The sequence below is a fragment of the Salvelinus alpinus genome, chromosome 6, assembly GCF_045679555.1.
Source record: "Salvelinus alpinus chromosome 6, SLU_Salpinus.1, whole genome shotgun sequence".
NCBI lineage: Eukaryota > Metazoa > Chordata > Actinopteri > Salmoniformes > Salmonidae > Salvelinus > Salvelinus alpinus.
This window is the reverse complement of record NC_092091.1, coordinates 16,388,899-16,413,203: the sequence shown is the minus strand read 5'-3', so window position 1 is coordinate 16,413,203 and position 24,305 is coordinate 16,388,899. Positions and strand designations below refer to the sequence as shown.

Here is a 24,305-nt window from a genome sequence, read left to right as displayed (position 1 = left end):
TCAGCATTCTCCACTGTATTCAAGAAATATACATATCAAAAGTAACAAAAAAAGACTGTCTTCTTCAAAGCATTCATTTAATTACTGTGCTTTGGCATGAATATTGGACATAGGTAAAATACGTTTTCTTCAATAGCTTTTTACTATTGACATAAGACATACGTTTAAGTTAAATAGATTGACAAAATGACTCTAACTCTGTGACGGTACAACAACATAACCTAAAAGATGGATTCAAAAACAAATTCAGTAATTTATGCGGTCTCAAACTTCTTCTTCCTGCCGTCCATGCCAGCCTGTTCATCAACGTTCTTACGCCAGTCACCGACTTCCTCCTGCATGACATAAAATGTACGATGTGACATTCTTAGTGTTTGAGGATGTAATATGAAATTCATGTAACTGATCCTTTCCTCAAAGTTCTGAGCACATTCGGGACAACTGCCGCCAACTCCTAAAGTACTGTGATTCTCTGCTTCGTAATTTCCCCCACAAATACCCACCTCCTCTTTGACTTCCTTCTTCACTTCTTTCAAGTTGGCTCTGAAATCCATGGAAGCCTTGTGCTTGGTGCCCAGCAGAGCTGCAAGCATAGCATCAGCAGACATACGCACTTTCTTCAGAGCTGGCTTCTTTATGCCCTGGATCTCAACCACTTTCATTCTCAAGTCCTCAATCTGTGAAGAGGGTGAGTCAACACATAGTCAAAACCAGCGCTATATGTTTCCAGGATGAAGACAATATGGAATGCAATGTACTGTACCTCTTTGTCTGTCTTCTTCACTTTTGCCTCGGCGTCATATCTATCCTCATCAACCTTGTCAATGGTCTGGGCCAACTTTTTAAGCATTTCCTGTTGACACACAAACATATCACAGTTCATTTGTATGAGAAACACAGTGTATCTTAATGGTCTCTTCAGCTTTTGGCACAGATCCATCTCATTCAATTCATTTTCATTTCTATGCAAATCAAATAAATCCAAATGCCGCCTTAACACGTATCTCAAAATCAAATATGTAACATGAAAGATAATTAGGTTAGGATTTTTGTGGTACCAATTGTATGGTTGTATGAATTATTGTATATGTCAGGTATTCAAAGCAGACTAAATGAGAATTAACTGGTTAGAATGGTAAAATACCTGCAGCTCAGGAAGACCCCCAGACAATACCGGAGCAGGGCAGTTTTCTGCTATAAAAGCTGCCTTTTCTGTTATCAAGTCTGCTGCTTCTTTCTCCAGGAGGTCTTTGGCAATCGCAAGCATCAAGCTCTGGAGGCCAGGGGAAGAATAGGTGTCAGAGCAGCTAACACGACTACACCAAAACATGTAGGAATCACCAATGCAAAGTTAGGCCTAGCATCAATTTCAGGCACTCTCAAATGTATTGTATTTCCTTATAAATTCAAGAAAGTAACCTTGTGGTATTACCAAGTGTCTGAATAAATAATTGAGAGCCTAAGCACGTTAACTTCAGGCAACTGCCAGCTAATGTGTTTCTGCCGTTTGTGTTTGTCTTGATACATTTTACACAATCACTTGTACACATAGTTCATTTGTGGGTATTTAATTAAATAAGGAAAGGTATTTGTATTGTATATTGCTACTGTGCTCACACTTTTGACATGTCATCATTTCAAATAAGAATGGGTTCTTAATTGACTTACCTGTATAGACACAGTATGAGTCAAAAGTTTGGACACACCTATTCATTCAAGGGTTTTTCTTTATTTTTACTATTTTATACATTGTAGAATAATAGTGAAGGCATCAAAACTATGAAATAACACATATGGAATCATGTAGTAACCAAAAAAGCATTAAACGCACCAAAATATATTTTATATTTGAGACGCTTCAAAGTAGTCACCCTTTGCCTTGATGACAGCTTTGCACACTCTTGGCATTCTCCCAACCAGCTTCATGAGGTAGTCACCTGGAAGGCATTTCAATTAACAGGTGTGCCTAGTTAAAAGGTCATTTGTAGAATTTCTTTCCTTCTTAATGCGTTTCAGCCAGTCAGTTGTGTTGTGACGAGGTAGGTGTGGTACACAGAAGATAGCCCTGTTTGATAAAATACCGAGTCCATATTATGGAAAGAACAGCTCAAATAAGTAAAGAGAAATGACAGTCCATCATTACTTTAAGACATGACGGTCAGTCAATGCAGAAAATGTAAAGAAATTTTAACGTTTCTTCAAGTGCAGTCGCGAAAACCATCAAGCGCTATGATGAAACTGGCTCTCATGAGGACCGCCACTGAAAGTAGGAACCAGAGTAACCTCTGCTGCAGAGGATAAGTTCATTAGAGTTACCAGCCTCAGAAATTGCTTCCCAAATAAATGCTTAACAAAGTAACAGACACATCTCAACATCAACTGTTCAGAGAAGACTGCGTAAATCAGGCCTTCATGGTCGAATTGCTGCAAAGAAACCACTACTAAAGGACACCAATAATAAGAAGAGACTTGCTTGGGCCAAGAAACATGAGCAATGGACATTAGACCGGTGGAAATCTGTCCTTTGGTCTGATGATGTCCAAATTTGAGATTTTGTGAGACGCAGAGTAGGTGAACGGATGATCTCCGCATGTGGGGTTCCCAACGTGAAGCTGAGAGGAGGAGGTGTGATGGTGTGACGGTGCTTTGCTGGTAACACTGTCTGTGATTTATTTAGAATTCAAGGCACACTTAACCAGCATTGCTACCATAGCATTCTGCAGTGATATGCCATCCCATCTGGTTTGCACTTAGTGGGACTATCATTTGTTTTCAACAGGACAACGACCCAACACACCTCCAGGCTGTGTAAGGGCTATTTGACCAAGAAGGAGAGTGAGGGAGTGCTGCATCAGATGACCTGGCCTCCAGAATCACCAGACCTCAACCCAATTGAGATGGTTTGGGATGAGTTGGACCCGCAGAGTGAAGGAAAAGCAGCCAACAAGTGCTCAGCATATGTGGGAACTCCTTCAAGACTGTTGGAAAATCATTCCTCATGAAGCTGGTTGAGAGAATGCTAATAGTGTGCAAAACGCTATCATCAAGGCAAAGGGTGGCTACTTTGAAGAATCTAAAATATAAAATATATTTTGATTTGTTTAACACTTTTTTTTGGTTACTACATGATTCCATATGTGTTATTTAATAGTTTTGAAATCTTCACTATTATTCTACAATGTAGAAAATAGTAAAAATAAAGAAAAACCCTTGAATGAGTAGGTCTGTCCGAACTTTTGACTGGTACTGTAAATGTTCAATCAAAGGAGAGTAAGAACAAAACAGTTTTTCATATTGGAAGCTGAAATTGGGTTAAATCAGTATATTTACCTTCAGATGGCCCCTGCGACTCGATGTCATCTTTTTCCTGTGAGAGGAAGAAGTAGACACATGAAATGTTCGCGATGCACTCAGACAATCAGTCACCTCTCAGATTTTATTGAGACTAATGTAATATTATACTTACTCTGACATCTTGCTTGTTTATTTTTTCACACCTTGTATAAGACAGAAATTAAAAGATTCAAATCTTTGACAGAACAAGTGTTGTTATAAATTTATATGTTGTACTGTGATAGACTCAGAAGAGCAGTAATAATGGCAAAATGAATCCACCAAATGACAGTAGCACACAACAAGATATAGAGATCACTTTAATTAAACAGCAAGTAGGAGTCTACCCTGGCTCACTTTACTGGGTATGTATTTTTGTTTTTATGCTGATGCAGGACATTTGGATAATCTGCGATTTTAGCATATTATTTGGCAGCTAGACACTGTCAACAGAACACCTTTCAACTAGTTTCACATTGCAGATATAAGCATGCAGATATGAAATATTCACAAACATGTATCATGTTGCTGCTTGCCACTTGGAACAATTTTATGCTTTAACAGATAGGGTTTCAACCTATTCAGATGCCAAAAATATATATACATTCTCAATGATAGTTTCTTATTTCCCTGAGGACGACAAATCTAAACTGGTATTTGGCATGCTAAATTATGACCTACTTAATTACTGAGCTGCTGACCTACATTTAATTATAACTACAACTACAACTACATTTTTGCTAATTTGTTAAAACCATGAGTCGCTCTTTATAATATTGATCCTTTAAAGGGATAGTTAAACCATTTTTTTTTTAATTGTAGCTTTCTTCCAATTTCCTTAAGTTCCTTAAGTTGTTTTCTCCAAACCGATTCAAAATAACTAGCTAGCTAACCAAGTTAAATAACTAGCTAACCAATTGAAATACAGTTTGTAGGAAACCAATAACTAGCTAAACAATTAAAATACAGTTTGGAGGAAACACCCTAAAGAAGTCGAAAATACGCTAATATTTCCAAAAAGTGAACTATCACTTTAAACAGACTTTTTTTTCTCATGAATGTTAAAATCTTGCAAATAAATAATGTATATTTTTTATTCATTCATGATACAAAAAAGGTTTCATATTCTGATGATTATTTATATTTAATTTCTAGAACACTACCTGTTCAGGAAAAAATTGCATAAGATTGCACACACATAGGAGAACAAAAACATCCAGGTAACAAGGTTCCCTTGAGCATCATGCTGGGCTGATACATGCAATCTGCCTACGGAGTAAAATATTTCTAGTGACCAAGAAGGCTCAAACTGTTGAGCTAGCTATACTTCCTGAATAGCTAGATTCACATCTGGTGACACAAAACAATTCAGCAATTCAATTAATTCAATTAAACATTCAAATTCCTTAATATCTGTCAATCATGTGCACATAATGAATCATTGAAAATAACATCTATCACATAAAAAAGGAAAGGTGAGAATACAGACCTGTATTTGTTTCCCCCTTATATCCCAAAACAATTTAGCCAGCACACATGCATACATTTTCCATGTGGGTGGCCATAGGGATGGAATCCACAACCCTGGTGTTACAAGCACTGTCCTCTACCAACTGAGCCATACAGGACCATGTTACTACTGTGATCGTATTATCTGTCAATGTGCAGAAACCAACAGCTGCAACACTAGATACAGTTCAAAGCAGTCAAGAGACAGGAGCACATTATGCATGCTGGAGCACTATAAGACCCCACTATTATCCTCACCTGTGAGAAAAAGAATGATGAAAAATGAAGAGCAGCTGTGAGAGATGGAGAGGGAGAGGATGTCAAGCCAATAGCAGATTAAATGAGGGAGTACACAGTATTAAATACTGATGGGTGGACACCAGTGGTTTATCCCTCCCTCAACATGGTAATGCTTACTCCAGTAGGTCAGTCTTTATGGTAGTGGTCAGTGATGCTGCCGGCCCCCTGTCAGCCTGATATACTGCCCTGTCATGCCCTGTAACATGCCCCGTTATCTAAATATAGGCTCCACATTGCCAAACCAGATAACTACAGTATCAATAATATTTCCACATCTTGCTCTGTAACTTAAATAATAACAAGCAACATGAAACTGCTTGTCACAATTTAATCCCCTCTATAGTTTCTTGTTGTGATCAAGTCTTAATCGATGAATGATAAGTGAATGTGGTCAAAGTAGGCCTACACTACAGGGCCAGATATAATAAGCATTGGAAAAACAGTATATTATGGTAGGAACTTACCCGGTAAAATAAGGGTTAAATTTAAATTTTAAAATAGGGGTCTGATCCATACTTTGACCTAGGGCCGGCTCCAGCCTTTTGGGGGCCCTAAGCAAGTTTTGGCAGGGGGGCCCCCCACATCACGGCAAAACATTTGAGAGGCACCGCTCTTGACGGTGGAGAGAAAAATGCTTGTTTTAAAGGCCCAGTGTATTTGCCTTTGTTTTATACATATTTCCATACTATGAGTTTGGAATACACTGACAATTTTTATTGAAAACAATCAAAATCAATGCTTGAGCCCGTTGTGTGTGTGTGTGTGTGTGTGTGTGTGTGTGTGTGTGTGTGTTGTAGTGTCAGTGTAGTATGTGTGAGTGTGTGGGTGGAGTCCAGTGAGTGTGCATTTAGAGCCAGTGCAATAAAATAAAATACAAAGGGTGAGAATGTAAATAGTCCGGGTAGCCATTTGATTAACTGCTCAGCAGTCTCATGGCTTGGGGGTAGAAGCTGTTCAGGAGCCTTTTGGTCCCAGACTTGGCACTACGATACCACTTGCCATGAGAGAACAGTCTGTGACTTGGGTGGCAGAGTAAGGTACCCATGGTACTTAACTGTTACCCAGAAATTATTTGATATTGAGATAAAACCGACCGCAGTTTATTTCCTGCAATTCTACACATTTTGCCATGGGGCGTAGAGAAAATGTTGCAGTTTTAAAGCAAGTTCACTGCAATCCTATGAATTGTGACATGGGACAGAGATCTTTTTTTCATTTTTTTCAGTTTTACAACAAATTTCCCGCAATCTACCTATTTTGCCATGGATAGAGATACTTTTTTTTGCAGTTTTAAAGCAAATTTTCTGCAGTTTTAAAGCAAATTTTCTGCAATTATACACATTTTGTAATGACTTATGCCATGTTAATATGATAAGAGTGAGAATGTCTAACAAAATCAATGGAGGCCCCTCTGGAGGTCAGGGACCCTGGGCACGAGCCCTGTGTGCACGGTTGGTATTTAGCCATGATTACCACAAGTTTAGATAGCTGGCTAGACTAACTACCAATAAAAAAAGTGTTAGCCGACATGGCTAATTGAGTGACTGTCATTGACTGACATAACAAGAGAAAAACTGCTGACACACAACCACATTTCGAAATTGCACCTGCTGTATTCTAATATTCTCACTCTGAAATAGTAAATTGAGATCCGACTGAGTTCCCCCCCCAAAAAATATAAATAAATAGTACTAATTTGTTGGGGGCCCTGCAGCAGCCGGGGGCCCTAAGCGACCGCTTATGTTGCTTATGCCTGGAGACGGCCCTGCTTTGACTATCCTCCATCCTGAATTTTTATTTAGATCATTTGGCGCCAGAATTAGCTGGCTGGCTAATCTTGTAGGCCTAGTTCTATATCCACCAGCCATCTGCTAAAATGTAATGGCCCCTCCTAGAAATCTTTTGGGGAAATTTGTGGTGGCAAATATTTCTGTGGCTCTTTATTACAGTTTAGTCATTTAGCAGATGCTCTTATCCAGAGTGACTTACAGTAGTGAGTACCTACATTTTTTTCGTACAGGTCCCACGTGGGAATCGAACCCAAAATCCTGGCATTGCAAGTACCAAGCACTACCAACTGAACCACACTACACTGATATTGTAGGCATCATCTAATTTGTCCTTTAAAGACACAGACTGTGAAGTATGATACCCAGTGAAAAGTGTCACCTTGAAAGTAAGGGAAACGGTTTTGCAAATGTGCCTTACTGCAGGCAAGAAGAAGAGATACAGACAGGGGAAACATGCATCATCTGGTTGATCAGTTATAGAAGATATTGCCATGCATTGTTCACACAGAGTTATTTCTCCAATAGGCTTTAACAATCACAACTACAACCATTTCTCTTTTATCTCATAAAGCACCATGATCTAAAAACAATCCTTACATCACTCACCTAATATCCTTTTTCCATTCAATATATATATATATCTACCCAGATTTCTCAATTTTGCATCTACCCAGATTGAATTCTACACTGTAATTGACAATAAAACCAAAGCACTCGTCAATAAATCACATCAAAGCTGTAGTAAGCAAAAACGCAAAGATGATCTATTACACAGATGATCCATATCTGAATTGATTACTATGGCCAGCCAACAGGTTTCTTATTTCTCCCATACCTGCAGTTGTGTGTGCTACGGTGAGGCAGTAGAGGGCGTCATATCCATGCTAGTCCACCGCGGTCTTGCTCTCGCTACAGCGGAGATGTCACAAGATACAACACCAACCTATGGTGTCATAAGACACAAGAAAATATAGGTTTTTCATCATGAATACAAGAAAACATCATGAATACTCAACTACCCTGGTCAACACACTATGCATGCTGATTTTCTTTTGAGAAATACTAACAATCCAATATTCGGTAATGCTTTACAATAACTTTCACGAATTAGCCATTATAGGCCAAAGTTAAAACACATGTTACTAATGCTTATGAAATGTAATGCTTTCTATGCTTATAAAAACGTATACATGTTTATAAATGTTTACAAATAATGAAATACTTATTTACTAATAGATTATAAATAGTTTATTAATGCGTAGTCATGAAAGTCGTTATAACATGTTACAATATATTCATTTTTCATTTCTCATATAAAATTAGTGTTTATATTTTTGTATTAGTATTAGTATTGAACAATTGATTAAATTTACAATTGATTAAATCCTAGCCTAAATATGTTGGTATCAGTTTCCATGCACAAGAATCCCAAACAAGAAAGAGATGCTACCAATTCTAGGAGTCATAATTACAGCAGGATTCAGCAGAGAGAGAGAGAATATACAGAGCTTATACCTTTTGGTGTGTGTGACATGTTCTAAGAAATGATGTCCTAAGATTAAAGTCCTTCAGTCGTTACATTTTTTTTTTTTTACATCTAGCTTCTAACTGCTATCTGCTATTGAATAACATTGAATAGTGTGCTACTCATACCCAAATCAAGTAGGTAACTGCATAAGTCGTGTTCTCTTTTTTTTAATCACAAAACCCTAAAAGAAATGCAAGCAAAATAAAAATGCTATTCCAGTTGTAAACGTTCAAATATTTATTTAATATTCAGTCATATATACTTAAGTACATTTCTTCATACAGTAAGTGTTCTTCAAAATATGTTCAAGTTGCTGTGAAAAGGGTAATTATCTCAGTCGACAACATGGTCATACAAATCCACATCTGACTTAACCACAATACCACTTTATATATCCAACACAAAATACAGCCATGGCTGACAACAACTGACTTATTATTAGGACACAGAGAAAGGCAGGTGAAATGGGACTGAGTCGTGCCACAGCGTTTATGCGGCCTCAAACATCTTCTTTCTGCCGTCCATGCCTGCCTTGTCATCAATGTTCTTACGCCAGTCACCAACTGCATCTTTGTCCTGTAAGGGTAGAGTGGGTGTTACAGCAGAGAGATCCGGTCAAGAGAGAATCTAAGCTATTTGTTTAGGTTATTTAAAATTTGAGCTTTAAGGGTTTTGTAAAAAGGAAAGAAAGTACATTCATAGAGTGATTTTAGTCAATATGGAGTGATATTAGTCAATAAAATAATTTAATATGACAAAAAAAATTGACTTCAAATGTAATGTGCTGTACAGTCGTGGCCAAACGTTTTGAGAATGACACAAATATTCATTTTCACAAAGTCTGCTGCCTCAGTTTGTATGATGGCAATTTGCATATACTCCAGAATGTTATGAAGAGTGATCAGATGAATTGCAATTAATTGCAAAGTCCCTCTTTGCCATGCAAATTAACTGAATCCCAAAAACACATTTCCACTGCATTTCAGCCCTGCAACAAAAGGACCAGCGGACATTATGTCAGTGATTCTCTCGTTAACACAGGTGTGAGTGTTGACGAGGACAAGGCTGGAGATCACTCTGTCATGCTGATTGAGTTTGAATAACAGACTGGAAGCTTCAAAAGGAGGGTGGTGCTTGGAATCATTGTTCTTCCTCTGTCAACCATGGTTACCTGCAAGGAAACAAGTGCCGTTATCATTGCTTTGCACAAAAAGGGCTTCACAGGCAAGGATATTGCTGCCAGTATGATTGCACCTAAATCAACCATTTATCGGATCATCAAGAACTTCAAGGAGAGCGGTTCAATTGTTGTGAAGAAGGCTTCAGGGTGCCCAAGAAAGTCCAGCAAGCGCCAGGACCGTCTCCTAAAGTTGATTCAGCTGCGGGATCGGGGCACCACCAGTACAGAGCTTGCTCAGGCAGGTGTGAGTGCATCTGCACGCACAGTGAGGCGAAGACTTTTGGAGGATGGTCTGGTGTCAAGAAGGGCAGCAAAGAAGCAACTTCTCTCCAGGAAAAACATCAGGGACAGACTGATATTCTGCAAAAGGTACAGGGATTGGACTGCTGAGGACTGGGGTAAAGTCATTTTCTCTGATGAATCCCCTTTCCAATTGTTTGGCGCATCCGGAAAAAAGCTTGTCCGGAGAAGACAAGGTGAGCGCTACTATCAGTCCTGTGTCATGCCAACAGTAAAGCATCCTGAGACCATTCATGTGTGGGGTTGCTTCTCAGCCAAGGGAGTGGGCTCACTCACAATTTTGCCTAAGAACACCTCCATGAATAAAGAATGGTACCAACACATCCTCCGAGAGCAACTTCTCCCAACCATCCAGGAACAGTTTGGTGACGAACAATGCCTTTTCCAGCATGACGGAGCACCTTGCCGTAAGGCAAAAGTGATAACTAAGTGGCTCGGGAAACAAAACATAGATATTTTGGGTCCATGGCCAGGAAACTCAGACCTTAATCCCATTGAGAACTTGTGATCAATCCTCAAGATGCGGGTGGACAAACAAAACCTCACAAATTCTGACAAACTCCAAGCATTGATTATGCAAGAAAGGGCTGCCATCAGTCAGGATGTGGCCCAGAAGTTAATTGACTTTGCAGAGGTCTTGAAAAAGAAGGGCCAACACTGCAAATATTGACTCTTTGCATCAACTTCATGTAATTGTCATTAAAAGCCTTTGACACTTATGAAATGCTTGTAATTATACTTCACTATTCCATAGTAACATCTGACAAAAATATCTAAAGACACTGAAGCAGCAAACTTTATGGAAATTAATATTTGTGTCATTCTCAAAACTTTTGGTCACGACTGATACATAGCCTCGTGAAGTATCAAATCAAATCAAATGTATTTATATAGCCCTTCTTACATCAGCTGATATCTCAAAGTGCTGTACAGAAACCCAGCCTAAAACCCCAAACAGCAAGCAATGCAGGTGTAGAAGCACGGCAGCTAGGAAAAACTCCCTAGAAAGGCCAAAACCTAGGAAGTAACCTAGAGAGGACCAGGCTATGAGGGGTGGCCAGTCCTCTTCTGGCTGTGCCGGGTGGAGATTATAACAGAACACGGCCAAGATGTTCAGATGTTCATAAATGACCAGCATGGTCAAATAATAATAATCACAGTAGTTGTCGAGGGCGCAACAGGTCAGCACCTCAGGAGTAAATGTCAGTTGGCTTTTCATAGCCGATCATTGAGAGTATCTCTACCACTCCTGCCGCTCCTGCCGCTCCTGCCGTCTCTAGAAGTAGGGGTGCTGCAGCACCCTCTGATACATTTAAATAGATTTGGCAAAGTTATAGGTTCCTGTCTGTACAACAATAAATGAAATCATTCAAATGAATGTACCAGAGAGCTTAATTTAGCGACAGAGGATCAATAGCTTCTTTAGCTGTGGATTGTGTGTAATCACAAGCGCATACAGTCAGGACGCCTGCTGCAATTTGGGCAGCACTTGTGGCAAATATCAAACAGCTGATTGTTGAGTCGCCACTGTGAACAGTGAGCAGCTAAAATTGCCTGGTCTTTCGCAATATTTCAAAATACAATAATGGGAAAAACAGTTTGGAAAGCAAATAGCTACTGCTGAATACAGAAGACTCTAATCTGTCTATAGTCTGTTGTTAGGCTAACAAAATATTTGACAGTGGTGTAAAGTACTTAAGTAAAAATACTTTAAAGAACTACCTAAGTAGTTTTTTGGGTATCTGTACATTACTCAACTATCTATATTTTTGACTACTTTTACTTTTACTTCACTACATTCCTAAAGAAAATAATGTACTTTTTACTCCACACATTTTCGCTGACACCCAAAAGTATTCGTTACATTTGGAATGCTTAGCAGGACAGACATTTTTTCAATTCACATACTTATTAAGAGAACATCCCTGGTCATCCCAACTGCCTCTGATCTGTCGGACTCACTAAACATAAATGCTTCATTTGTAAAATATGTCTGAGTTTTGCCATTTGGTTTGTAAATATATGAGGAATTTTTTATTATTCATATTTAGATGATTTTTACTTTTGATACTTAAGTATATTTAAAACCAAATACTTTTAGACTTTTACTCAAGTAGAATTTTACTGGGTGACTTTCACTTTTACTTGAGTCATTTTCTATTAAGGTATCTTTACTTTTACTCAAGTTTGACAATTGGGTACTTTATCCACTACTGATATTTGATCAACTCCCAATATTGAGCGAACAGCATTGTTTTACAAAGTATCTTTGAGGGATAGGTTATTGGCACGAGTGCGTCTGCCATCACCGCTGAGCGCACATACAGTGCATTTGGAAAGTATTCAGACCCTTTGACTTCTTCCACATTTTGTTACATTACAGCCTTATCCTAAAAAAGATTAAACAAAATAAATTAAACAAAAATATAGATTAAACAAAATAAAATCCTCAGCAATATACACACAATACCCCATAATGACAAAGCGAAAACGGATTTTTAGATTTTTTTAAACATATTAAAAATAAAAAAAACAGAAATGCCTTATTTACATAAGTATTCAGACCCTTTGCTATGAGACTCAAAATTGGGCTCAGGTGCATCCTGTTTCCATTGATCATCCTTGAGATGTTTCTACAACTTGATTGGAGTCCACCTGTGGTAAATTCAATTGATTGGACATGATGTGGAAAGGTACACACCTGTCTATATAAGGTCCCACAGTTGACAGTGCATGTCAGAGCAAAAACCAAGCCATGAGGTTGAAGGAATTGTCCATAGAGCTCCGAGACAGGGTTGTATCGAGGCACAGATTTGGGGAAGGGTACCAAAAAATGGCTGTAACATTGAAGGTCCCCAAGAACACAGTGGCCTCCATCATTCTTAAATGTAAGAAATTCGGAACCACCAAGACTCTTCGTTGAGCTGGCTGCCCGGCCAAACTGAGCAATCGGGGGAGAAGGGCCTTGGTCAGGAAGGTGACCAAAAACCCAATGGTCTCTCTGACAGAGCTCTAGAGTTCCTCTGTGGAGATGGGAGAACATTCCAGAAGGACAATCATCTCTGCAGCACTCCAACAATCAGGCCTTTATGGTAGAGTGGCCAGACAGTAAAAGGCACTTTCACACCGCTTGAAGTTTGCCAAAAGGCACCCAAAGACTCTCAGACCATGAGAAACAAGATTCTCTGGTCAGATGAAACCAAGATTGAACTCTTTGGCCTGAATGCCAAGCGTCACATTTGGAGTAAATCTGGCACCAACCCTACAGTGAAGCATGGTGGTGGCAGAATCATGCTGTGGGGATATTTTTCAGCGGCAGGGACTGAGAGACTTTTTATAGTCCCGTACCTCTTTAAACATTCAACCTCCAGCTGCGTACCCCCTCTAGCACCAGGGTTTGCACACTCTTAAATGTTGTTTTTTGCCATCGTTGTAAGCCTGCCACACACACATTTATTAAACATTTGTCACAACCCGTCTCATGGGAAGTGACAAAGAGCTCTTATAGGACCAGGGAACAAATAACAATATAATAATAATCAATAATTTTGCTCTTTATTTAGCCATCTTACATATAAAACCTTATTTGTTCATCAAAAAATGGTGAATAACTTGCCACAGGTTAATGAGAAGGGTATGCTTGAAAGGATGCACATAACTCTGCAATGTTGGGTTGTATTGGAGAGAGTCTCAGTCTTTTTCCACACACAGTCTGTGCCTGTATTTAGTTTTCATGCTAGTGGGGGCCAAGAATCGACTCTCACATAGGTACGTGTTTGCAAAGGGAATCAGTGTCTTAACAGAGCGATTTGCCAAGGCAGGATACTCTGAGCGCAGCCCAATCCAAAATCTGGCAGTGGCTTCTGACTAAATTACATTTTCACAGAACCGCTTGTTGCAATTTTGATGAGACTCTCTTGTTCAGATATCAGTAAGTGGACTGGAGGCAGGGCAAGAAAGGGACAACGAATCCAGTTGTTTGTGTCATACATTTCGAGAAAGTACCTGCGTAATTGCACACCCAACTCACTCAGGTGCTTCGCTATATCACATTTGACATTGTCCGAAAGCTTGAGTTAATTTGCACACAAAAAATCATACAATGATGGAAAGACCTGTGTGTTGTCCTTGTTAATGCAGACAGAGATGAGCTCCACCTTCTTAATCATAGCCCCAATTTTGTCCCGTACATTGAATATAGTTGCGGAGAGTCCCAGTCATCCTAGATTCAGATCATTCAGGCGAGAAAAAACATCACCCAGATAGGCCAGTCGTGTGAGAAACTCGTCACCATGCAAGCGGTCAGACAAATGAAAATGATGGTCAGTAAAGAAAACTTTAAGTTCGTCTCTCAATTCAAGAAACGTGTCAGTACTTTGCCCCTTGATAACCAGCGCACTTACATGGTCGCTGCCCATATCATTGCACAGTGCAGAAAATACCCAAGTGCAGTGTACCCAAGTGGGGTCAGGAGCAACTGCTTGCACTCACATTACCACTCCACTATGTCTCCCTGTCATGGCTTTTGCACCAATCAGTACAGATACCAGCACATCTTGACCACCAAAGTCCATTTGATGTCACAAAGCTGTCCAGTACTTTAAAAATGTCCTCTCCTGTTGTCCTGGTTTCCAGAAGAGGATGTCTTCCTTAATGACCCCCTATAAACGTAACTAATATTTATCAGGAGCTGTGCCAGGTCCGCCACGTCTGTTGACTCATCCAGCTGTAATGCATAGAATTCATTGGCTTGTATGCGAACCAGTAATTGTTTCAAGACATCTCCTGCCATGTCACTGATGCGTCGTGAAACAGTGTTGTTTGATGAGGTCATTGTCTGTATAGTTTTTGGGGGCCTTTTTCCCCAGCATTGTCCCAGCCATATCCACAGCAGCAGGAAGAATTAAGTCCTCCACAATAGCATGGGGCTTGCCTGTCCTAGCCACTCGGTAGCTCACCATATAAGACACTTCTAGCCTGTTCTTATTAATGGAACTATTGCTTTTATACATGTCTTACTACTCGAAAGTCGTCTTAATTCTCGCTCAAAAAAAATGTGGCTTATTTTTCAAATTGGCATGTTTTGTTTCTAAATGTCTGCACAAGAGTGAAGGATTCATCGAGTTGTGAGATAGTACTTTTGCACATAACACACTGTGGCTGAGGAAAGGCCCTACTCCCAATATAAGTGAACCCCAAATAAATGTAGTTCTCATCATATTTGCACATCTTCGATGGTCCATGGACCCTGTCTGTTGTTCGGTGCTTTCCCGGGTAAGGGGGCAGTAGCTCTTCGGCTGCATCAGATTCACAACTGTCAGTGTCCATGCTAGCTGGGCTAATAACAAATGTAAAATTACTGATGCTAGCATTGGATGTACTCGTGGAAGCAGAACAACTTGTGTCAGACAGGTGTAGGCGTAGTACTGCTGGTTGTAGCAGTACTACCAGTAGAGCTGGTATGTGTCTCTATGGACGCAGGCCTTACTTTTTTTAACCATTTATTAATTTTCGAGCAAACAGAATGAGCAGCAGCTACATTTGACTACTTACGGTCCGTTAGTGGAATTCCCGCAAGAGAGTAACGGTTAATGTGATTGGATGTTCATTATTTGACTAGGCTACCTGTATTTGACATTGTGTTGTTATTACGCTGAACACTAGATGGTTTAATTTCATTTTTGCCAGTGAAACAAGGCTACTCAGGTGAGAAAAAAACCTCACCCAAATGTATAGACCCGTTGGAAAATATAAATGGACTGTTTGAAAATGTGAAGGAAAAAAAAAAATATATATATATATTTAGATTTTTAAAAATGTTTTATTTAACGTACCCTCGACGGCATTTCGCGTACCCCAGTTTGGGAATACTTGGCCTAGGCTATTGGTTGCATTCAAGACTAGGTTGTTTCTATTGATCTCAGTTTGTCAGGGTCAAAGTACCCTGTCATTACGGTTGTTTCAGGGTCAGAGTACCCTGTAGTTATGGTTATTTCAGGGTCAGAGTACCTTGTCATTACGGTTGTTTCAGGGTCAGAGTACACTCTAGTTACGGTTATTTCAGAGTCAGAATACCCTGTCATTACGGTTGTTTCAGGGTCAGAGTAGCCTGTCATTACGGTTGTTTCAGGGTCAGAGTACCCTGTCATTATGGTTATTTCAGGGTCAGAGTACCCTGTCATTATGGTTGTTTCAGGGTCAGAGAACCCTGTCATTACGGTTGTTTCAGGGTCAGAGTACCCTGTCATTACGGTTGTTTCAGGGTCAGAGTACCCTGTCATTACGGTTGTTTCAGGGTCAGAGTACCCTGTCATTACGGTTGTTTCAGGGTGAGAGTACCCTGTCATTACGGTTGTTTGTTTGGTATTAAAAAATATTTTGCAAATGTCTCCCTTCATGTAAAATTATGTAGAATTGCATGAAATGCTTTTGCTAAATCATAGAATGTCTTCTGCTTCTGTCTTCTGCGCCACTATACGCAAATTCGATGATAGAGACAGGCACCGCTTTCTTATAAAGGTGACCTCCCCAACTCAAAACATCTTACATCTTCCCATGAGTATGCACTGATATCCTTCCATAGTATTATACCAATTCTCTGCTTTGTAGGTTTCCACACAAATACCCACCTCCTCTTTGACTTCCTTCTTCACTTCTTTCAGGTTGGCTCTAAAATCCATAGACACCTTGTGCTTGTAGCCCAGCAGTGCCTGGAGCATGGAGTCAGCAGACATACGTACTTTCTTCAGAGCTGGCTTCTTCATGCCTTGGAACTCAATCACTTTAATCCTCAAATCCTCAATCTGTGAAGAGAGGAAGTCAGGAAAAAGACTAGATCTGCACTCTTAACAAGAGAGAAAATCAACAAACATAATCAACCTCAAATGGCTACAATAGGATTTCACTTGACAGATTAATTATGGTTTCTGTACCTCTTTGTCACACTTGCCCACTTTGCCTGCCAGGTCATATCTCTCTTCATCCACTTTATCAATCTGGTGATGAATTGTCTTGCACAGTTCCTGCAGGAGGTTATTAACAAAAGGAACCTTGAACAACTAAAGATTGAAATTAAGAACTGAATGTAATAAAAACAACCCACCTGCACTGTGGGGCAACGAAAGTGAATTTCCTGACAGTGTAGATTGAAAATGTAGTTTAAGCATTTGATACTGTACCTGCAGTTCCGCCAATGACCCAGGCATGTCCAATGCAGCGCAATTCTCATCCATGTACATTTTCTTCTCTTCCACTGCCTCTATGGCCTCTGCATCTAGCAAGCCCTTAGCAATCTGGAGCATCAAGCTCTGGAGAAGAGAGAAGCAGGAATAGTGACACAACTGGATGAAGGTTAACAGTGGAATACACATCACAACACACAAAGACTTTCAGTATAATGTAATATTATAATATATTGTGCTCAAGATAAAGTTTATTTCCAATTTTTTTTTATTTTTTTTTACTTGTAACAAATTACCTTCAGATGATGCTTGCGACTCGATGCCATTTTTTTCCTAAAAGAGTTGATCAAAAGATGTGTGAATTTCCTAGAAATGTTTACATTTTTGATTTAAAAAAAAAATGGGACATGGGGCACTGGAGAGGTAAAGATGAGTTTCCAACCATTAATAAAAAAGGCAATTTATTGATACTGTATACATGGATGTCCAAGATCATAAAGTATACATCATAGAGTGAATGCTATATTTATTTTTCCATATTGAGCATATATAAAATGTCCCATCTTACCCCACTCGCCCCTAATGAGAGGCTATTCCATTGATGAACACCAATATAGTAGTGAAGTTAATATTATTCACACAGGGCAGACAAATATAGTCACTGATATCATAAGAACATATTGGAACTTACTCAGACATCTTGGCCTCTTGTTTGCTTCAGACCCCTTTGGAAAGAAACGACAATACAACAATGTAATTAACTCAACACAGAGAATATACAATACACCTGCAAATATTTATGCACTCTTGACAACTTTTTTTCATTTGAACAGCATTTGAATACCAATAGCAATTCTTTACCAAACAGAATTGACTTCGATGAATGAGAGGTAACATTGTGCTTCCTCATGTAACAATTAAGAATGTGCCGTAAGCTCACTCCACAGCTAGCTTGAAATGGCGCCAATGGCGCTATCGAATTGGATCCTTTTCTACAGCACAACTGGTTTGGCGGTCACGTGTGTTTGCGACCAGAGGACCACTAGTTCAAGCCCAGCAAGGGGACAGGGACAGCACTGTTAGCAGCACACTGACGCCAGTTTCACTCAGAGGGTTAGGATAGTTATTTCCCTGCTGTGTTCAGGGAAAGGAGCTCATTTCTAAAATTGTGTCTAAGGAAGGAGCCAGCTGTCTTCTTGGGATTCTCTTCTGATACTGTCAGTTGTCATCAGCAGGTCAATTATAACCTAACACTTTCTCATGTGCCTCCAAACCTTACTGTAGCACAGGACACCACTGAGACGGCCAAGGACGATTTGAAGGAGCTTCATCCCCAACATACAGAATAATCAATAGATTTACAACCACGCAACCTTCTGCCCCATAAAAAAAAATGATTGGACAAAATGATGAAACATGCTACATGTACTTTACAATATTTGTAAGCATCTGCCAGTGACTGAGGATGTGGTCTTGAAGGACAGAGGTGATTATCAGTGATGTATGTGACGACCCAAGACATATTCGCTTTCCAAATTTAAACGATTTCAAACTAATCTTTGAAGATCCAACAACAATCAAAATGGAAATGCTAGTAATTATAAACTTACAAAAAATCATTCCATTTGTAAACAAAACCAAATGTACTTTGGCATGATGCACATGACATAAATACATGACAACTGACAAAATCGAATTAAATGTATGTCCACTGACGTCAAAGTAGACTGACGAGTATAGCTTTCTAAATGAATTGCTCATGTAGGAGTCTGGTTTCAAAATATCAAGTAGCTGGCAATGTTCCCAAGAATTGGCTACACCTCATTGAACATCAATGTTCGCCAGAATTTGCCACTTCTGATTCGGTGACGTCAGTTACAAAATTAGATATATTTAACACTACATTACAGACAATATTGAACTCAAACAAACGTATTAAACAAGATAACTATGTTTACCCTGCACATTCTTATTTCTTGTGATATTAATTTTATGACAATTTTATGACTAAAAGACAAGTGAGCAAAGTTGTTAAATAAGTGATAATGCTCGAGAAGCCGGTGTTGGCGCTTTTAACCAATCAGCATTCAGGATTAGACCCAACTGTTGTAAAATGCTCTATAATATGGGTGTTTTGACAGGACTATATCCCCCCTCAACATTAAAGATTTATCACTAGTTTCTTTATCATCAAAGCTTTATCTAAACCAATTTAAACAGTACTTTTACACACAGAGAGACATCTGGTCTGATCTCACGTGTGCAGCTGATTGCAGGGTTTCCACACTGAAGGAGGAGTGCTAATCCAGAACAGTAAAGCCAGTGGAGTTGCTGAAATCCTGTGAGGCTTAACCAAGCTGAAAACAGGGAGCAGATAGAGAGTCAGGATAGACAGGTGAGAGGTTCTCACCTGTTAGAGAAAGCTGGCGATCGAGCAGTACACACATTTGGGACTGTGACAGGCAACTGAAATGTTATGAGGGTTTTAATGGCATACTGTGATCGCAAAACTTTGCATTTCTCTTTATGTAATTGGATTGAAGTCCCGCAATTGGATTGAAGTCCCGCTCCAGACCAATGGTTCAGCAAGCTGCTGTAACTCTAGCCACAACCCAACCTCCCTGCTGCCTTCATATAGATAAGCAACTCTTCAAGATTGTTATTCTAGTTGTAATGCTTATTTATTTAACCGCCTGTCAATTGCAAAATGAGTTACAAACGTACAGTGAAGACCAAGACTGTATAGCAGAATTTTTCAGCCTATTTGTCCTTGCGTTGATGCTGGACAATTAGTTCTGGTTTCGGAGGACTCTGCAAGTACTGTCTCCCCTTCTCTGTGGTAGGAGATTATGTGGAGATGTAGGATCTTCATTTGAGGCAGTTTGCTACAGCAGGAAAATAATCTTGCAGCAAGCAACAGGAAATGGGAAGTATTGTGTGTATTATAATTAATGGACATATTTGTAGGGGTTGATACATTTTTCGTAAGGGAAAATCAAGTCTGAAATTTCAAAGTGGGAATTACAAACTTCAGAAGCCTTTTTAAACCTCAAATACACTAGAAGTTTTACATTTCCTGCATTACAGGAAAGTTATCCTGCAACAGGGTGAAGAGTCAGTGGGATGTCTCTATTTTTTGTTATTATCTTGCTTGTCCTTTTCTGTACCATGTCCAGTGCAGCTTGCTGCTTCTTTGTGGAGCTCACCAGCAACACACTGGCGTACTCAAGGCATGGTGGGATCAGTGTGGTGAATATTTCCACAAGGTCATCAGTGGGAAGACTGTTTCTTGCCATCACAGTCAGGAAGGGTAGATGCTTTGAAGCTCTTTTCACTGCCTGGTCAATATGTTGGTTACCACTGAGTTGGTTGTCCAAGTGGAAGCCAAGGTATTTTGTTCCAACTGGAACAACCTGTCTACCCAGGATCATTGGAGCCTGCTGGGGAGGATTTCCAGAGAAACAAATTCTTAGTTGGACAGAAGTACGTTGTTGTCTGCCGCCCATTCATCCAGTTACTTCACCTCCTCTTCCATTGAGGTGTCATTTTCAATGTTTTCTAGCCTTAAAGAACAGGACAAATCAAAGATGACTCTCCGAGTGCACATGTGGAGCAGAAAGAGGTAAGGCGAGACAACCCCACCCTGTGGGACCCCAGATGTTACCTCTATCCATGAGCTGTACATTCCATTTGCCATCCCCCTCTGTGTTCTCCCTGTTGTGTAGCTGTGAAGCCAGGTGAGTAGCCTTGGACACAGACCCAGACTGGCCAGATGCTGGAGGAGTTTAGCATGGTCGACGCGATCAAAAGCTTTTGACATGTCCGCCAGCAGAACCTGAACCACCGTGGATTGCTTTAAGTCTGTCTCTGTAAGCCAGGTGTGTATGAGTCTGACCAGCACATTTGCTGTGCTGTGTTTAGCCAAGTATGCAAACTGGCTTTTGCATTCCTGAAGAGCAACTAGGTAGAAGCTCTTCACAATGAACTTTTCCTGGAATTTGCCCAGACAGGATGGAGTAGAGATTGGTCTCCAGTCACTTTTCTTTCTAGGACTGGGGACCACACTGAAGGTACATAACCCAATAGGTGTTTACTAAGTGTGTGACCACCAGAGATTGCCCCCCCAGTCCTCCCTGATACACGTGTACATATTGGACTATAAATTGTGCCTTCATGTATTATACTTATGCTCAAATGCCATTTACTTTATGTTCTTATATTTTATTATTTCTTATTGTTTTGCACTGTTGAGAAGGAACCTGCAAGTAAGCATTTTGTTGGACTTTGTATACTACGTGTTTTTTACATACGACTAATAAAACTTGAAACTAAACTGAAACTAGCTAGATCCTCTGCAAATTCCTTTATTAACCGAGGGGGACATCTGGACAAAATGCTTTCTATATAATAAGAATCATTTGGTGGGTGCTTATATTTGTCCTATAGTGTACAAAACATTAAGGCCACTTGCTATTTCCATGACACAGACTGACCAGGTGAATCAAGGTGAAAGCTATGATCCCTTATTGATGTCACTTGTTAAATCAACTTCAATCGGTGTAGATGAAGGGGAGGAGACAGGTTAAAGAAAGATTTTTAAGCCTTGAGACAATTGAGACATGGATTGTGTATGTGTGTCATTCAGAGGGTGAATCGGCAAGACAAAATATTTAAGTGCCTTAGAAAGAGATATGTTAGTAGGTGCCAGGCAGACCGGTTTGTGTCAAGAACTACAATGCTGCTGGGTTTTTCATTCTCATATCCCACTGCTGGGTTTTTTGCATATCCCTACACCCCCTTTCACGGCCACTGTGTCTTAAAATAACTTGTTACATTTGTCAGAATATGCATGTAAACTGTGCTACTGGAAGAATAAATACAAATCCTCAAATCATTCGGAAAGTATTCAGAGCCCTTGACTTTTTCCACATTATGTTACATTATAGCCCTATTTTAAAATTGTTAAATCGTTTTTTCCCCTCATCAATCTACACACATTACCCTATAATGACAAAGCGAAATATCTTATTTACATAAGTATTCAGACCCTTTACTCAGTACTTTGTTGAAGCACATTTGGCAGCGATTACAGTCTTGAGTCTTCTTGGGTATGACGCTATAAGCTTGGCACACCTCTATTTGGGGAGTTTCTCCCATTCTTCTCTGCAGATCCTCTCAAGCTCTGTCAGTTTGGATGGGTTGCTGACCAGCTATTGTCAGGTCTCTCCAGAGATGTTCGATCGGGTTCAAGTCCGGGCTCTGGCTGGGCCACTCAAGGACATTCAGAGACTTGTCCCGAAGCCAATCCTGCATTATCTTGGCTGTGTGCTTAGAGTCGTTTTCTTGTTGGAAGGTGAACCTTCACCCCAGTCTGAGGTCCTGAGCGCTCTGAAGCAGGTTCTCATCAAGGATCTCTCTCTACTTTGCTCATCTTTCCCTCGATCCTGACTAGTCTCCCAGTCCCTGCCACTGAAAAACATCCCCACAGCATGATGCTGCCACCACCATGCTTCACTGTAGGGATGGTGCTAGGTTTCATCCAGACGTGATGCTTGGCATTCAGGCCAAAGAGTTCAATCTCAATCAGACCAGAGAATCTTGTTTCTCATGGTCTGAGAGTCCTTTAGGAGCCTTTTGGCAAACTCCAAGCGGGAGTAAAGGCCTGATTTACCATAAAGGCCTGATTGGTGGAGTGCTGCAGAGATGGTTGTCCTTCTAGAAGGTTCTCCCATCTCCACAGAGGAATCCTGGAGCTCTGTCAGAGTGACCATCGGGTTCTTGGTCACCTCCCTGACCAAGGCCCTTCTCCCCCCGATTGCTTAGTTTGGCCGCACAGCCAGCTCCAGGAAGAGCTTGGTGGATTCAAACTTCTTCCATTTAAGAATGATGGAAGCGACCGTGTTCTTCGGGACCTTCAATGCTGCAGACATTTTTTGGTACCCTTCCCCAGATCTGTGACTTGACACAATCCTGTCTCGAGCTCTATGGTCAATTCCTTCGACCTCATGGCTTGGTTTTTGCTCTGACATGCACTGTCAACTGTGGGACCTTATATAGACAGGAGTGTGCCTTTCCAAATCATGTCCAATCAAAGGAAACAGGATGAACCTGAGCTAGATTTTGAGTCTCATAACTAAGGGTCTGAATACTTATGTAAATAAGCTATTTCAGTTTTTTTATTTGATAAATTTGCACCAAAAAAAATCTGTTTTCGCTTTGTCATTATGGGGTATTGTGTAGATTGATGAGGGAAAAAATATATTTAATCAATTTTAGAATAAGGCTGTAACATAACAAAATATGGAAAAAGTCAAGGGGTCTGAATACTTTCCGGATGCACTGTAAAGACACTTACCACTGAAGCATCAATAAGATTCCATCTGATGTTTAAGTGAGTATTTATCTGTTGAGAGTAGGAAAATAATAAAATACAGTAAATGCAAATTGTAGACAGGAAACATTTAACTACAATTTTGAAAACATGAAATTGCTTAGTCAATTTGTTTCAATTGTAAGAAGTGAACAATGAAATAATATACTTGCTTTTACTATGTAATACAAAAGGGAAAAATGCAAAATAATGAAGTAACTCACCTTAATTTCAGTGACAAAGACCTCAAAAAGACTGCAGAAAAAATTGCTGAGCCCAATTGTTGACGTTTTTTTTTCTCATATTAGCCTGAACTGTTGAATGAATAACTCTTAAAAACAAATATAAAATCTATAAAACAAATATCATGATTTTACTTAACATGAAGTTTTCTTTATCCAACAGTAACTGAATAATGTTCCAGATAACGTGGTACAACATGACAGAAAGCATTGATTTCAAAACCTCAAGAAACGTGTTACTGTACCTGCTGCTCAAATTAGACTAGAAAATCGGAGAGGAGTATTAAAGAGATTGAACGGGATTTTAAGATTATAATTTTTTTTTATTTGGAGGATGTAACGTATCATACAAAATGGGTGACGTTGCACACAATTGTGCACTATTTTCAGGAGCCCGTTTTGGGCTACTTTCAAAACGACTGTCTGAAATGAATCAAAACCTTTATAACGCATCTTTAACTATAGGAGTGATCTGCATTTGTGACTTTTGAAAAGAAAGAGATATGGGCAACTCGGCACTCCAGTCTAGAACATCACCAGGGAACCACTGCAAGTGGTTGCAAGATTTTGCA

The 24,305-nt window shown here is 39.8% G+C and overlaps 2 protein-coding genes across 3 annotated transcripts; both read right to left on the bottom strand.

The window, feature by feature from the left end:
* Positions 1 to 60: 60 nt before the first annotated feature.
* On the bottom strand, positions 61 to 5,287 carry LOC139578238 (troponin I, fast skeletal muscle-like). Of its 2 annotated transcripts, XM_071405583.1 has the most exons (7): positions 5,101 to 5,287; positions 3,467 to 3,497; positions 3,331 to 3,367; positions 1,145 to 1,273; positions 764 to 853; positions 504 to 677; positions 61 to 335 (listed from the first exon to the last, which is right to left on the bottom strand). In XM_071405583.1, the coding sequence occupies exons 2-7, from the start codon at positions 3,472 to 3,474 to the stop codon at positions 255 to 257; spliced, it is 519 nt and encodes a 172-aa protein (XP_071261684.1). In that variant the 5' UTR covers positions 3,475 to 3,497; positions 5,101 to 5,287; the 3' UTR covers positions 61 to 254. The 2 variants fall into 2 exon arrangements, with proteins under 2 accessions (XP_071261684.1, XP_071261685.1); XM_071405584.1 differs by lacking the exons at positions 3,331 to 3,367; positions 3,467 to 3,497 and having other exon boundaries at positions 1,145 to 1,316; positions 5,089 to 5,239.
* Positions 5,288 to 8,596: 3,309 nt separating this feature from the next.
* LOC139578240 (troponin I, fast skeletal muscle-like) lies at positions 8,597 to 18,160 on the bottom strand. The gene is made up of 6 exons (XM_071405587.1): positions 17,813 to 18,160; positions 17,418 to 17,454; positions 17,119 to 17,247; positions 16,873 to 16,962; positions 16,570 to 16,743; positions 8,597 to 9,036 (listed from the first exon to the last, which is right to left on the bottom strand). The coding sequence occupies exons 1-6, from the start codon at positions 17,818 to 17,820 to the stop codon at positions 8,950 to 8,952; spliced, it is 525 nt and encodes a 174-aa protein (XP_071261688.1). The 5' UTR covers positions 17,821 to 18,160; the 3' UTR covers positions 8,597 to 8,949.
* Positions 18,161 to 24,305: the final 6,145 nt, after the last annotated feature.